Below are 17,395 nucleotides of genomic sequence, written 5' to 3' on the forward strand. Positions count from 1 at the left end.
TCTACATTCAGCTCTCCAAGAACTTAAACTCAGGGTATGGAGGACAGCTCATTCTTTTGTTTTTGATATTCTCAGATACATCTATGGAAGTTTAAACCCAAGTAATAACACTAAGAACAAAGTTAAAATAAATACTTACACATGTAGTAATGCATTAAGCAGACTGCAAAGTCTAATATAATCCAAAGCAAAAAGAAAGAAGATGAATTGCTGGGTTCACTGAATATTTTTAATGTATCTTACAAAACTGTAAGAAAAAAGCAGATCCATCAAGTACAAGAGAAAGAAATCTGACAGATATAAGATGGACTATCTTATTACTTTGAGTAAAAGGTGAGGGTTTTGTAAATATTTTCAGCATTATTTAATTCAAATAGACCAATTATTTTTCAAAGTATCCAATCAATTTCACAGTATCTCATTATTTATTAAATAATCCCTGTAGTTTGGCATATTTATAAATCAAGAGAAGAACAATATTTTAGAGAAGTATCACAGCATGGGAAGCCATCTTGTTGTCTTTTGCATATTTCCCAACTGAAAAGCATCTTGGTGTCATGTTAGACATTTGATGAAATAATTGTTTTCCAGATCTCTATTTCTAATTATGTGATTCAAATACCCAAATTTACTGAAATTGAACCAAAGCTAGGTGTCAATTCAAAGACAGAAAAAACCCATCCCCAACCAAAAAAAACAACCCACAGTAATTGCCATATTACAGGACATTTATTGGACAACCAAGAGTTACGATTGCTACAGTTTGGCAACAGTCCCTCTAATGTCACTATACTTAAAAAAGCCATCTGGAGAACTGGTCTATCAGTTCAGGAGCCAGTACAGTGTTTGTGCAGCAAATCTGACATCACAGGCTCAAAGCAGCTGCCTAAAATGTTGTTCTCTGGTAATGTATTTTTGGGATAGGAAACACAGTTCCTTGCAGTTCTATTGCTAAGAGCAGGGAGAGGGACTTCAGCATTTCCACTTTAGTCTCTGCAAGCCTTCAGTAATTGCCTCTCATACCACACTAGGAGACTGGTGGGAAACAAGTTCTAATTTATAGCTATATTGAATAAGGTGGGGGGGGGAAGGTATGATAAATGGTTACTACTGCCAGTAAGAACTTTAATGCTGCCTGTAAGAACTGAATCAAGATTGACTAGTTATGTGAAATACATAGTAGCACCTTAACCATATATTTCCTGATTTTAAATCTGTGGCCTTATTTCTTGTGACATGATGACTGTCTTACGTGCATAAAGGGAGATTTTGATCAAGCATTGAGCATTCTAAAGTTTAGAGGTTTGGTATTTCGGTTTTTTGTCATTGTAGAAGGATGAGTGACAGACAGAAGATATTACTACAGAAATAATTCCCCCTTCAAAAATATTTTAGGTAAATGAATATTATTTTGATTGCAGAGTCAAGTATTCTCCAGGGACTAATGAGGAAAAAGAAGGAATATAAAAAATTGCAGCAATCTATTTCCTTGTAGACCTGTCTTACACACTAAGTGCAAGACTCATGACCACTTGACTCTTGCTCACCCCTGCAAACCTGCACCTATTGCATCAGCTGCTACAGATTGAAGAATCTTTTCCTTTTTGAGGCCCAATGCATCCGACAACTCAATCACCTGCCACCCAGACGCATCAGAAACACATGATCCCACAGCAGCAGACAAGTTATGATGTGTTTTTCTAACCAAATTTTGTCCTCACAGACCAAAGCAGGGGATACATGGTGCACAACAGCCCATCAAGCTCTGTATACCTGCCATATGGCACCTGAAGTGCCTCACACCCTTGGTCAGAAAGGATCAAACTATTTGGCTAAATACATCCATTTGGTCCATTTGACTTCACTGGATCTGCACAATGGAGCAGATTTTCTAGAGGGGAAGTCCACAAGACCAGTCACTACAAGACCACAACTTGGGACTCATGCTATTGTTTGTACCAAAACTGAAGCTTTGGGGCACGCAACCATCTGGCAAAATACTGCATAAACACAAAACAACAACATACATAGCCAGTTGTCCTCTCTTCCTGCTGTTTTCTCACTATTTCTTCCAGTGGGCTTATGTATTTTCCTAAAGGAGATGGCAAAGAACTAATAATTGTATGAACTCTAGTTTGTATACCTTTTAGGGATAGTTGCTTATCTGCCACAGCAATGCAAAAATACCCGCATTCCTCTAGGTAAAGCATAGACCTATCTGTTTACATCATCTATCCAATGCAAAGGGCAATAGTTTTATACAGTGTTGGTTCAGGCTGTAAACTGTTATTTTTGGGTGGGGACGGGTGGAGGGAAGTTAGTAATAGCTAGCAACAAGAAGCATTTTTTTATGTTTACAAAGATGTCTTTTTTTAAGATATGTGTGAATTCTCTTCTGGTACACTGTAGAAAAACAAATAAACAAGATATAATCACAAGGCAAACAAAATAGCACCTTATGTGCAAAATACACAACAGTGTCAGCAGAAGCTTAGAAAACAAATACTAACTTTCAGTGAACAGTTCTCATCTTTTTTTTTTCTGGGGAGATTTTCAAAGCTGTATCTCCTCAGGCTGACAGTCTTTTCCTTCAGAATTCTCTTATTTTACCTGTTTCTATATATAGTTTCTTTCTTATGGATAAAGCCAATGACTGCCCAAATGGAAAACTGTCAACACGCAGAACATAATGCAGCTCACTGGCTCTGTAAAAATTTCTGCAATACCATGCTTCTAAGCCCCATTTCATTCATTTCCACCATGACTGAGAAGCTTTTTATCAGCTATGGATCTGACGCAGGAAGTCACATCTCTCATTAAATCCAGCACAGCAAAGTCCTTGTTTGGCCACATCTCACAGGACCCTCTTTTTTTAAAGAGGGCGGCCATTTTATAGTGACAACTACAAAACAGTAATGGTGAAAGTGATCTGGTGAACACACTAATGTGCTAATAAAATATATATTTCATAACATACATATTTCTGAAGTGGCCTTGCCTCTTCAATTTTCTACACTTACCTTGGCTGACTTGTCAGCACTATGTTCTCGTTTTCCTACATGGTTCCCCATGATGGATCACCAGAACTTCAAATTCTGAAAAGATAAAACCAAAACAGCATTTTTGAAACCAATACATTTATACTGAAATACAAATTAAATTTTTCACCTGACACAGAACAAAGAGACAGGTCTCATACAATAAGCATTTAAGTGTTTTTACAGTCCAAGGTAAGATCTGTGAAAGATCCCAAGGAAAAAAAAAACGCTCATCTGGTCTACTTTGCAAATCTAAGCAATATCAGAAAGCTTTCCTTAAAAAACACCAAACACAAAGGAGAGAAAGTAAAGCGTTTATTGTGAAGCTTGCACATAAAACAAGACTAGATTAGAAATTAGGTAGAGGTCCTGTCTTTTGATATTACATCTATAATACCAAAACAGCGTAATATGCATCAAGTGCTCTGTAACTACAAACTTCCAGAAAAGATCAAGTAAGTTCTTTTGAATTCACATTTGTCATTATATAAACAGCAATTACTGAAAAAAAAGCACCACACTAACTGCTAACAATTTGCTGTGGAGGTGAGGATGGATGTTCTTTACAGCCCACACTTCCATGACTAGCACATAAGACAGGAATGCCAACTCTTCTTTGTATTTTCTGGCTCATCCTGTTGTACCTCAGCTTTAACAGAGCTTATGTAGGTTAAACCGCAACACTCAAATTTCAGTTTTTAGAGTACACTTGTGGTTATACTACATACTTCTTCTCAGAGAAGCATATGTTTGTACAGGATCTTATACAACACAGCTGCTGCCTTCAGGTAGCATTTCACGTCCTGAAACTTAAAACTACATGCAAAAGAAGTTTCAAGTGGACTTTTTCCTCTCAGAATTATAAGCCAAACTTTCGGTAATAAAGTTCAATGTCTGGTGCTAACAGTAACCCTTCATTACTCTGCAACAGACAGAAGCATTTACCATAAAACCTTAGCATCAGAAATCCTGGTACAACGCTTTTGCGGAAAGTTAAGTTATTTCATTAAGCATAATCTTATGAGAAGGCTAGGGAAAAAAGGACAACCAGACTTTTGCTGTGATAGAAAATGCATGAAGTAAAACAACAGGCTATTAATCAGTTATACTTGGTAGAACATACAAATATAGTTATAACCCTCACTACATGCACAGATTTGAGTACCAAAGGACTCTGACGATAGAGACTGATTACTTCTGACTTTCCATCACAGAAACGTATACTTTATCAAAAGCAATCTTGTCCTGTATCTCTACTGCAACTTTAAGAGACTGACAGACTTGTGCCCTCCCCAGATAAATTTTCAAATTAGTGAGGGTCTGCAGGGCTCATTTGACTATTCACTGAATTCCATTCACTCTAAAATCAAGGTGCCACATTATCACTGTATCTGATTAAATAACTCCTCACAAATATCCACTTCTAAGGTCTCACAAAGGAAAAAAATTTAAAATATCCAAACTCACAGTAAGTGTACTCAAGGTATTGGCAAATTGGAAACAGATTATTTTTTTTTTTAACAGCACTATCTATTGCATAAAAGATTAAAGAAAAAGCCCTCTCCTTTAAACTTGTGGAATCAGCACAACCAATTCACATTTTTGTGAGATTATGAAAATTTTCATGGAAAAATACAAATAAACTCATATACACTGGGTTTCAGAGCTGAATTATCTCAAACCGGCCTTTCCTCTACAAATTATGAGCAGCAGCTCATCTCACATCACTTACGTTGCAACTTAAGGAAAACAGAGTGGAATATAAAACTACTGGAAACGTCTACAGCAGAATATGAAGGTATAGTGTTTTGAGTGTTACTCTTCCAGCCATGTATCAAAAGATAAACTATAAAACTTGATCTGTAATACACATGTTTAAGTAAACAGATTAGGGAGCAAACATAACACACTGACCAGTGTCCTTCTGCCTCCCCTTTATCTGCCTGGTGCCTTCAGACTAACGCTCCAGGACAGCCACCCCTGTACCCATGAAACACTGCGCATAGTGGAGTCCCAGTCCCGCAATGCCAAGGCAGAAAGATATACCAGGTAAAGATGAGCTATGCTGTGAAACTAAGCCAGATAAATGTTTACAAATCATTTGTTGGCCAGTGAAAAGAAAAGCCATAAGAACTTCCATGCTGCCACACCATAGAGAGCTGCAAATGATAAGGCCAGTTTTCTGCTCAAATGTCTGCACAAAGCAAGCAAACAAAATGAAAACCAAGCAACTGGAGAAGTGTATGAAACGGCTGATCAACGCACTCCTGATTCCCATGTGCATAACTCCTTCAGCAAGATGCTAAAAATTACACATGTAAGGACAAAAAAAACCCGAAAGAAAAAAGGCATGGAGAAATGGAAACGCACAATGCTGTTCAAAGTTTAGGAGTGTGGTTTGAGAGTACACCTACATCTGGGGCTGAGTGTTACGTTTCTCTGCTAGAATAGATGTAAAAGTTGAAAATTAATGGCACTGATTAAACCTGTAAAATCTGCACTTCTGTTTCCTTTTTTTGTTTTGAATGTGTAAGAGAGACAGCACGTAGTTAAGATTCACTTGCTGAACCCCTTCTTATTCCCACCTCATACCCAGAAACCAGCACTAATACAACTAGATTTTACTTCATTTTTCCATGCATAAATGAATGCAGATGTTTAAACTCAAAATAGGTTAGCTGTAGGTACCTGCTGTAAAATTCCTTACGCAGAGACAAAGCTACTTTTTAGCCACAAGGATGAAAGTAACTGGCCTGATAGCAAAAATATCCTAAAAAGTTACAAAATTCTTCGTACTACCTATTAAATGGAGAAAACTGTAAGCAATCCTTTGGGGGAAAAAAAGGCTTCCAAAAAATCTGACATGCATTAGGAAGGGGAATGCATAGTGCCAACTGCTCGGTAGATGTTCAAGTAGGAAGTGAAATACACATACACACAAGCCTGTAAATATCAAAATCATTTACAGCAAGAAAAAGACCTAATTTTTCACTTTAGCCTCAAGCAGAAGTCTGCCTTACTTGATTAAAAATTGAGCACATGGATCATTTTCACTTCGGGATGCAAGTACACCCTTAAGTGTTACAACTTAAACACTGATTTTATTTTGGTTCTTACTGCTGTGAGGAGACCACACTGCACAGGTTCTACCTGCCCCAATCTTTATGTAATGAGTTGAGTCACTGACTTCAGCGGGACTACTCATTGTAGGATCTTTGTAGGAACTTGCAGCCAACTATTCAAAAAATCTGAGCTGGAAAAAAACTTGTATTTTCTTTTTATTCACCTTCGTAACACAGAGGTTGCCAGACTAAGCAGCTCTGTACATAGCTAAGAAGCAGCTTCTTGCACTTATGAACACATGTCAGTCAACTGATCTACATTCTTGTTTGCAGAGGAATCTGTGCTTTAGCACTGAAACAGCCACAGGAACAGTCACGAAGCTCCAAAACAATGCAAAACCAGAAGTACTGCAGAAATGCAGTGGCCTCCTTTGAATCCAACATGAATCACATCTAACAATAAGCTGCCAAAATAGGCCTGAGCGTGAGATCAAGTTTATGACCGCAAGAGCATTTGCCCAAAACCTTCCTGGTGAAACCCTGCAAGTTTTGTAAACCCTGTGAGGTGAAAGATTTTGCACATGAGCTTGAGTCACAAAATAAGAGGGGATACTATGCAGGTCTGCAGCAGAATACAGCACCAGCACCCCTATAAGACTCCCCACCAAGGCTGTGGGTTTCACTCAGGAAATAACAGGCCACGCGAGCCAACTGATTTAATAGGATTAAAAGTTGAAAACATTTCAGCTACCTAACAACTCTTTCAGATGAAGTGAGTGAGTTACAGAGGAAGCTGCAGATGCCGCCAGCAGAGTCACCCAGCTGCCTGCACTGTGCCACAACCACGTACCGAGCTGAATCGGCTCTGCTGACGAAACCCAGGCACTTACCAAACGATGACTGATACAGAAGTAACTCCAGCTATCCGGGCTGCTACAAGTAATTCCAAGAACAGCCCAGGGATTTTGCCTGGGGAAATAAAATAAAGTATCTCCTCCCATCAATTTACCTTCTTACAGAGTCAGTCTAACAGGTAACCTGATGGAAGCCTAGACCAAACTGCTTTCCCGCTTTCTCCACAACAGAAAGCCAGATTCCAACTAGCAACAACTGCAGAAATGCCACTGCCTTACCCAAGGAGAGAAACTTCTCCTTGCTGTCTGCCAAACACAACACAAAATAAAACCCAAACAAATACAAAAATGGATGGAAAAACTCTGTCCTACACATCACATTCATAAACCATACCTACAAAAATACACGTATGTGGGGATCACGGGGATTATTTCTCTTCATCTGAACAGTTAATTAAAAATACAGTTTTAGAAACAGGTATCATCATATAGATTTTTTTAGCCCATTCTAGTCTGCTTGTTGAAGTTAAATGGATATTTGTAGTTCAAAAAGAGTTAAAGAGTTTCTAATCATCTTCCCATACATGCACACTGTCCTATAAAGAGGTTTACATTATAATTTAGAATTTTCACTGAAAGGCAGAAAAATGCTTCTCTAAACTTTCTGAATATACCAAGAATTGCAACGGTATCACCTTCTGCAGGTTCCACTGTTTCAACTGCAAAATAGCGTTTTCTTACTCACTCCTGGGAGCCTGAGAAAAGTTCACCCCTTGTAATTGTCAGACTCTAAAGAGTGTCCTTCCCCTGTAATATCTCACAGAACGTTATAATTTTTGTATATTATAAATACAAACAAACTTCAGCCCAGGAGCTGGTTTACAGTTACAGCTCACCAACTTCAATTTAGGAGTTACAAGAGCCTATACACCGATGTGCTCCAGGTACCTTAATTGAACATTAATGGTTACTTCGTATTAAAATACATAAGCTACCAAATGTAAATGACAGGATGCTACAAATGGATTGCTAAATATGATCCTTGAAGAGTAATTTCATTATGTAAAATAAAGGTTTAATCTTACCTCTTCCCACACACAATTATGACTCAGCAGAACTACACATAATAGTAAAGGTATGCAAGTACTTACATATTTACAAGTATCAGAAAATAATTATTACCTTGTCTAGGAATACGTATTCACCACAGACTGATGGTGTTGCATAATGGTGCGGAGCTACAATGCCAGATACATTTACCAAGTGCTCCTGGCCTTACTCACGCATGGGAAGGGTAACCACAGAATATAAAAATATTTGAGGCATTTACTTAAAACTTCCTGCTAAATTAATGACTGTTCTTATCCAAGAAAATATTACATTTTACTACTATATCCAGATCTTACTAGTCATAATAAAAAGTGTCATTACTTTCAAGAAATACGCAAGTCCTTTCTAATTTCTCTAGCCCTCTGATGTAGACTCTTAATTACAAACCTACCCAGCAAAATGACATGCAAAAGATTGGTTGGTTTGAGGTAGGGGGGTGTGGTCCATCCCCCCCCAGTGTCAAGTCCAGGCTACATAGCTTCCTGGGAAGCAAGATGACGCACTGCCCAGCACTGGCTGCCAACTTTGAGTGGGCTTTTTTTAGGGCCCCAGTGTGATATACATCTTTGCAAGGAAGCCCTTCACTTCAGACTTCTTTCAGAACAGATGGAGACCCTGGGGATGCCTCATCTATTTCTTCAGAATTTCCTCATCATGGTAACCGAGTACTCCAATGCACCAATAAAGAAAACCTCTGGTGGACACAGGTGAGTGACCTGCAGTTAATTCCATCAGATGCTTCAGAGACAGATGTGAGCAACCATACAACAGAAGTAACCTGCCTCATCGGCAAACTCCTTCCTAGGAAACCTGCCCTCTTAATTCAAGCATTAAATTATTACATAAAATACCATGCCTTGTATACCTTACAAGTTTAATTGTTATTTAATGAAGGTTTAATTTTTCATTACCCATGAAAGTGTGCAATCCTTGCTAGATCAAACCTTATTTCACTTTTGACTTCCACAATGATATTTCTCTGAATAACCTTTCCTGAAAGTAAAATACATTATTCCAGACACATTTCCATCATGAACTATCAAAACCAAGATTTCAGTGGTGACCATTTAAACCAGAGAAGTCACCAGGAGTTTCGTACCAATAGGTGCGTTTAATCATGCTTGCACAGTGCCTTGCCTACCACAGTCCTGCCCTTCCTGGTTTATCTAGACATTACAATAATTTCCATGTTTATAGACAATGGTGCATGCCTTAGCAAGGAACCCAGACCTGGAAAATCACCCCTCAGAGATGGACCAAGTTCTGAAACACTATTTATGTGAGAAAGTACTCCCCAGTGCTGGCACAGCTGATTAATAATTTACATACACCTCATATATCATTGCAAAGGTTACCAAAATTATTTTATTTTCACACTAAAGTTGTATACAAAGAGTACAACACAGGAGAAAGGCTACAACACTGAGAGATTATATTCTGAGAAAGAACGTTGCTGCAAGCCATTTCCTAAAATTGCCATGGGGTAAGCACAGCAGACAGGACCTAAGGTTTTTTTAAGATCTTTTCCGACTGCTTTGATTACAATTTTCCTCTGTCTATTGCCAACAAGAAGGATATCGCATATTATTTTTTGTAAAAGCATGTGATTTTCAGTAATCTCACCTCAGCACAGCTAAGGATAGTCCAAACTTGATTACAGACAACAGCCTAGAAACAGTTATAATGAAATTGCTAAACCACATATTTATTTTTTGTAGCTTTGGTTTCTCTTGCTTTTTTCTTCTTTCTTCCTTCAGCCCACTCCACTCTCCTTGCTGGAACACCATCAGCCTCATCCCACCCGTTAAGAAAAAGAAAAGATACTATTTTAAAACAAATTTCTCAATAGGGCTTTTCTGCTTCCCTTCATGAACCGAAAAATGCTCACCTAACATCTCTTAGCTCATACTGATATCTATACTGCCTTATATAAACACAAATCGTCAATGATTATAGTCAAATGGCATTAGCCACATGCTTACTGTTTGTCTTCAAAACACAAAGATTAGTGGAGCACTCTGACCTGTATGTCAATCCACCTCCAGGGTCATAAGGAAGTTTCCTTAATCACCTCCACTTTAAAAGAGAGGCCAGTGCATTTGATGGGGGAGGTAGGTACCACCCCAAAGACCTGAGGCAAGCTACAGATGCCTCCAGCGCACCCAAGCACCCGACCATGCCATTCCTTCTGCCTACCGCACTTCTGCTGGCAGCACCTACACCTCGGGCTTAACAAAACATGGATTTCCTTGTATGTCTTCCATGCCTTTGCTGAGCTATTCTCAGTCCAGGGAACAGAGATGACCACATATGTGTGTAACATATACCTCCCTTAAACCTATACCAAAAAGGAAATGTTGCCCACCTGTGAACTTCAGACTGATTTGTCTACCTTTATCTCAGTCACTAATCTCAACAGGTTCATTCAATTTGCTACATGCTGTGTTTTACACAGAACACCACAACAAGACAGCCTGATTTTTTCCCCCGCTACATATTGGAGGACTGTTTAGGTCTGCATAACACACAAACCTAGGAGCAAGGACAAATTTTTCCCAACCCTCTGAAAAGCATCAGACATGTAATCTCTGGTGACTGTTTTCCAGTGCCTGTGTGCTCCAGAGACAAAATAATTTGGCAGTGCAGCAAAATAAAGTATCTGATGAAAAGAAAAAAAACAGGGCAGAGAAAGTTATAGAGAGAATGGCTAAGAACAGAGACACATAATAACCTCATTCTATATTTTGTAAAGATACTCCTAAGACCATCACTTTCCACTATCATTGCTTCTAAAGTACCATATTTCCTTTAGGAGCACACCTCTGCAGCTGTGGACTTCACCTCTTGGCCTCAATGAGTCAAGAACTAAAAGGCACACACTTATCCTAAATGCTAAAATATTTTTTAAAAAGGATGAACCAGCACATAATAATATATAACATAAATGCAGTATTTTTAACCAGGAAAAAAAGAAAAAAAACAATCAAATTCAAATCACCGAGAATTTCAGGCTAAAGTAATAATCCTACCAGTACAAGAGGTGAAAAAGCATGGGGCAATCAAAGACCATACAGACAAGTCTCCAAGTAACAAATAAAGATACTTTCAGTTTTTGAGATTAAGGTACTCTGAAATCAGACAAGACCTAACTCTGTTTTCACATAAAAGTGAAAAGATGCCACAAGAATAAAAACAAGCTATATTTGAAGACTTACATTTTTTTCTCCCGTTCTCTGCTTAGAAAAACAAGTCCTCTCCAAATAGCAAATGGTATATTCTCCCTCATAAGTGAGGTAGGTCACCTAAGCTTCCCAGTGAATGCTGCCACTTTGATGATCAGCATTTCATTAACGCACTGTAGAGACTGATGACAAAATGCACACCCGCAGTTTTAAACACACATGAATCAAAGGCACTGTATGCTGGCTCTTATCTTCTCATATTCAACAGACAGAGATGGGACAAGATGATTCACCCTCTCCAGACACTGTTACCTTTGCTGTGAGAAAACACTGAGCCACTATATCCTTCCCAACTAAGTAACTCAAAAAAAAAAAAAAAAAAAAAAAAAAAAAAAAAGCCTCTCTCTACCCAACCTTTCTATCCATCTGTTATGCTTCATATATAATCTATCTATACTGTAAACATATCAACCAAGAGATGGGTTTCCTGCAAATGCTCACTCCTCTGTTACTTTTGGCATTAATATTGATATTGCAAAAGGGTCTGACTTTCACCATACCCCAAGTTGACTCCGTCTTGGCTCAATCTACTGCTGTAGAGTCACATCCCTCCCTCCCCATAAATACACTGCCACAGAGGCACAAAACCCAATCTTTCTCTTCTGGCGGGGGGTGTGTGTGTGGGGGGGAATGCATCTTTAACTATATGCTTATATTTCTCACTTTCTGTGCATTATGTTTATCACTTTTTTTAGCCTTCTCTTTTACTAGCTTGATTTCCTGAAGGTTCATGCATGAGATTATGCTCTGAAAGTAATTTGATAGAGACTTAGCCCTTAATATTTTAATCTGTAAGTATGCGTAAGACTTGTAACAAGGTTGAAAATTCACATGACAGCCTCCTAACAGGTTACCATTACCCACAGTCCACTATCACAAACCCAAACAACACTGTTCTCCAGCTTGAAATGGTTTGCTATGCAAGCTACAAGTGACACTGCATGAAGCTTAAGCAAGCATTTGTAAACTCCTCTGCTCCTAAACCAATAAATAAATTTAATAACAAAGTGACTTACAAAGCTGTGGAGACGCAATTTTTCTGTGCTTATGAATGACTATCTGGAAACACAGATACTATGGCACCAGTTTGGGATTTTCTCTGGCAATGACACAATGGTTTGCTTTACCTTCTGGACACAGAAAACAAAATTATTTTTTGCTAAGGATAACTGTATATCTGAGAAATAAGTAAGTCTACCTCCTTTTTAAATGGAATTTTAGTCCAGGTATTTTGGGCTTTAGTTGTTTAGGTCAGAGGCTTAGCAGGTTACAGTCACTAAGCTGTGAGTTGTTGCACTTGGAATTTTAAATAATTAATGAGTAACAGCAGCAACCCTGGCACCGCTGGGCATCTGCATGAGAAATCACTTAAGTCTTTACATCACCCTGATACAATTATTTTACTTGTGTGCTTCTTCAAATATGCTTTCAAGTACGCGTGCCTCGAACTCGAGCATTGCCTCGTTTTATCTAAATCTTAAATTTCAGGTACTAATGCTGGTTTCCCAACCTTTATCCAGGGTATGTATAAAGACAGTATAGAACCAGACATTACTGAATTACCATTGACAAGAACAATGACAGACCCAAGGAAAAATTTCTATTTGACCATGAGAATGTGTGAAATGTATACAAGACAGTTATTTCCCCTTCTTTCATTAAAAAGAAAAATCAGACTGTTTATTTCATGTTAAAAAGAAGACAAAAGAATGTGACACACCAAACACTAGTTTGTTCAGCATAGTTTTCCAATGCAGTTCACCATCTACATCAAATTCAGCATACAAAAAAAAAACCAAAACAAAAAAACCCCAAACAAACAATCTGGCAACATGGCAAAATAATGAAGTAAGAAAACATGTGTTTCAATAAGGAGACTAGCAGTGTATTCACTTTCAGAGATGATTACCAAAATATACCTCAAATCCACTATATGATTAAAAGTTAACTAAACTTAAATAAAATATTCACAGCACTCATCACAAGAATATCTTATTCCTGAACAAGTCGCACTTGTTAAGTATGGGGAGTAACTATTTTACTTTTATTGTTAACTGGATGTTTATAAAATAATAAGAAAGTATTACAAATCCCATCATTAAAACCATGACAGGGCCCACAGCCTTCAACCAAGAGGGGGTCTCATGTCAGACAATATGCAAAGACAGCAAGGAAGTTACTTCCCTAAAGGTCTTGCAACATAAAGTATACAGAACACATGAGTAGGTGGTAAACCTTTCTCCCATATTACAGATATCGAACAAAGGTGGAGATAAGTTAAGGGCAACGTGTGAAGAATTACTTACGACCCACTTGAGAAGCTTAGGCAGACATTAGAAACTTAAATTCAGAGTTGTGATTCTGAAAACCTGTTCTCAGCTACCACATAACGCTGTGGTTTGTAATCACAAGAGAGACCTCCTTTTTTATTTTACAAGTATTTCATGGACTTCAAGTTCTGCCATGTCATACAAAATAACAGTCCAGCCATGATGACGTGGCCAAGCAGCTTCACATGATTTTACACCAGAAACCCATCAATATACAATGAGGTATTTCTCTGCCATCCTACGTCTTAATTCAGCAGGCTTTCTCAGACACGGAAAACGCTAACCATCAGGCTCAGGCTTATCACAAGGCAGAGTGGAACCAGTGTAGTTCCCCCCTCCCTGCCTTTTCTTAAACAGCTATTGCAGGAGGTTGCCCATACCATTAGGTAATAAGCTTGTGATTAGCACACTCACACAGGATGTGGGAAACCAGGGATCATTTTAGAAGATACTGAGGGGAAGATCAGTCCAACTTGATCACAGGATAACTGTGAGTCACCAATGTGATCTGGCAGGGGAAAATTTAAAAAAGACAGACACACAGACCTACGTTATATCACAAGGGGATACTTCCAGTCAAGATAGAGAACTTATGTCATCATACAAGCCACTAGCATAACCTCAGCTGAATATAAGGTACAATTCTGGTTAGCCGTATTTAACGACATTAATTTTTTCACTAGAACAGACACAAGGATGGCAAGAGCAATAGGCACCTATTATACAAGGTAAGGCTAAAAGCCCACGACATGTCAAGACTAAGCAAAACAAAGCTGAATGCCAGTGCTAGAAGAGGAAAAAATACATGCTGCCCACGTATAAAGCTAAGCTGAAACTCAAAGTGTTTATAAACGTCAGAAGAGCAGGGCTCATGAAGAATCAGAGGAGAGTAGAAAACCTAGCTATGTTCAAGATAGAAAGCAAGAGCCCGACCACTGCATTTCAGAGACTGCGTGAATGGCGTGATTCTTGCCATGACACAACAGCCCTAAATGACACAGGTGACTCCTTTTGTCTGAAGATATTCCAGTCCACATTTCCAGATGGTATACCTGCAGCATAGCAGGGCTGGGGGTGGGGGTGGGGTGGGGGTGGGGGGAAGCAGAGAGGGACTGCCTTTTGCTGTACCTGTTCATATACTGACAACTGACTTAAAAAAAAATGCAAAATAACCAAACCCCCAAACAAAACAAAATCACGAACCCAGTGATTCCCTGAAAGGGAGAGCAAAAATGAAACATCCTAGCTTTGAGCCAGCTGGGTTTCACTGGCAGGTAGCATACTGGACAAAGAGACTTTATTCCCCACTTCGAGTTCATCAACAAACTCCTACTCATCCATTTTATCCTGTAAGCGATCAGTATAAAAAGTACAGGAAAACTGTAATTCTGTCTGTACAAAAACATGTCTACTGAAGAAAGGGAGCAGCACACTCCTGCCCAACAGCCTCTACTTTTTCAGCCTGCTCCTTGGAGTGGGAAATGCAGGTCTGAACCCTTTGGGAAGGGTTGGAGCTGATCTCCACCCAAACATGGCACAGTAGGGTCTCGACTAGTCAGCCCTTCTGCAAGTTTGTCAGCACATGCCCTCAAGGAAAGGGTTGTGAGACATGCACAAAGACCACCCCCTGCCCCCACAGCTCCGGGAACAGGAACAGCAGCACAACATGCTGTGTTTGGACCGATACTGACTTTAAGGGGCCTTCTGCTCACCTTGTTGGCTACATTGGCTAATAACCTGAGGCATCTACTTCTCAGCATGAGATAGACTAGGTACTTTATACAAGTTTCTTGAAGTCACTTTAAACCGTTTCCCAAATAATTTACAAACTGACTGCTCTTTCATTCCTCCAAGACTATATTCCAAAATAGTCCTTAAAATCCCCTCCCCATCTTGAGCACTCTGCAGTAAATGCTCCACAATGGGAGAGCAAAAACAAATAATATTTCTACAGTCTTTGACTGACACTTTATAATCACATATGTATTAAAAAAAAACCCTCCAGCAGCAGCCATTTCAAACATGTGCATCATATCATTGATTCAATCAAAAACGGTGCCTCTCATCCCACTCCTTAGCAGAGTTAAAACCTTTCAGAAAATAAGATACTGAGCTGCTGTTTTGGCTGAAAGCCTAACTTTCCCACCTCAAACAATACCTCTACCTAACCTGTTACTATCAACTCTTAATTCACGTATAGTACTCTCAAGTTCCAACAGCTCATAGCACTAGAAGTGCAGTCAATGCTACAGGTTACTTGCTGAAGTACAATTTACACGATATCTGAATCAAAAGCTGTCATTTAATACTTGGAGTTATCTATGAGTGAAAAAAAATGGGTCTTTTATTTAATGTAGCAGCTTGCTTAAACCAGTTTTTGTTGAGAGTATAAGGGATCAATCAGTTTGCAAGCAATGAAATTATAAAACAGTTAAGCTGTCAGTATAACTTTAACTGGAAATCCAGCTATTCTAAGTTAGTAGTTATATTTAGTTTGAAGAGATGTTGCAGCTGGAGCCTTTCCCTCCCAAATACATTGCTGATGTCCCATCTGCAACACCAGTCCCTTCTTTATGCCAACATCGCCCAGCTGTGGTCCCTAACATTTAGTCCATGGTATTTTAAAACCTTACAGTAATTCTGGATGACCAAACTTGCCCTTATTAAGCTAATTCTACCATTTTAATCAGTATCATCTTTCAGTACATCCAGTAAGTCTAACGCATTACCATTTACAAGTAGGTATCTATGAGTAAATCCATTCCCAGTTTGATATTTGAGCATCTGCCAAAATTAATGCCAATGTCTGAAACAAAAATGTAGCAATGCCAGGGAAAAAAGTTTTGCCCATTTATTATCTTGAAGCATACAATATTCACTAAGAAAAAACCACCCTGATCCACACAGCCCCACCCCCAAACCACACACTTCATAGTATCTGACAAGGACGTTTAAAAACAAAAGCTAAAAGCACTGCAGACTATGCTTTAAAGTTAAGCAAAGTGGAAAGCAATTGCCACCACAACTGGTTTGGGTTTGTTTTTTGGTTTTGTTTTGTTTTTGTTTGCTCGGTTTGGTTTTTTTGGGGGGTGTTTGGGGTTTTTTTTTAAACATAGCTGCATGTAAACTTTCCATCAGTTTGGATACTAAGTTCACTTACATTCTCTCAAATTCAATTAGTAATACACATAAGTTTCCCTTATTTTGCCAACTATATCATATGAATAGCCAGTCATCAAGCGCTCAGAATTATGCTATAAACCAGTTGCCTGCTAGAATGGAGAAGGTTTGCAGATCATATCACACATACCCTCTCAAATGCCACATGGGGAAAAGGTACAAGCAGATAATAATGGAACCAAACGCACAGCACCACCAGGCCCAGTGGGACTGGGACATGCACAGGTTGATGAAAGAATGGTATCATAACACAGCACAAACAAGAGCACCTAATAATTTTGGTACTGATTACCATTTTCTCAGGTAAAGTCATAAGACCCCTGCCAATGCCAGTATCTTGCTTATCACTTGCTTACCCTTTGCACACTGCAGCCTACCCATACCCAAACACAATCCAGCATATACAATTTTTCACAAAGGAGATAGCATGAAAAAAGCTCTCCTGACTGTACCTGCCTGACCTGGTATTATAAATACATTATTGCAAGCAGTAGGAAATCTGTCTCAGTCAGAAACACAGCAATGCTACTCAGCATTCTGTTCAGTCTGCACTCTAATTGCTTGCCTTGGTTTCCCCTG

General features: G+C 38.8%; 1 protein-coding gene across 4 annotated transcripts in view; it reads right to left on the minus strand.

The window, feature by feature from the left end:
* MBP (myelin basic protein) overlaps window positions 1-17,395 on the minus strand; it is a 121,465-nt gene that overhangs the window by 89,223 nt on the left and 14,847 nt on the right. For all 4 annotated transcript variants that reach the window (XM_064443131.1, XM_064443132.1, XM_064443129.1 and 1 more), the window contains exon 2: window positions 3,021-3,095. In XM_064443131.1, the coding sequence (XP_064299201.1) occupies window positions 3,021-3,071 (51 nt within the window). In that variant the 5' untranslated portion in view covers window positions 3,072-3,095. The remainder of the gene's footprint in view (window positions 1-3,020; window positions 3,096-17,395) is intronic.

Source organism: Phalacrocorax carbo, chromosome 2, assembly GCF_963921805.1.
Source record: "Phalacrocorax carbo chromosome 2, bPhaCar2.1, whole genome shotgun sequence".
NCBI classification, from domain to species: domain Eukaryota; kingdom Metazoa; phylum Chordata; class Aves; order Suliformes; family Phalacrocoracidae; genus Phalacrocorax; species Phalacrocorax carbo.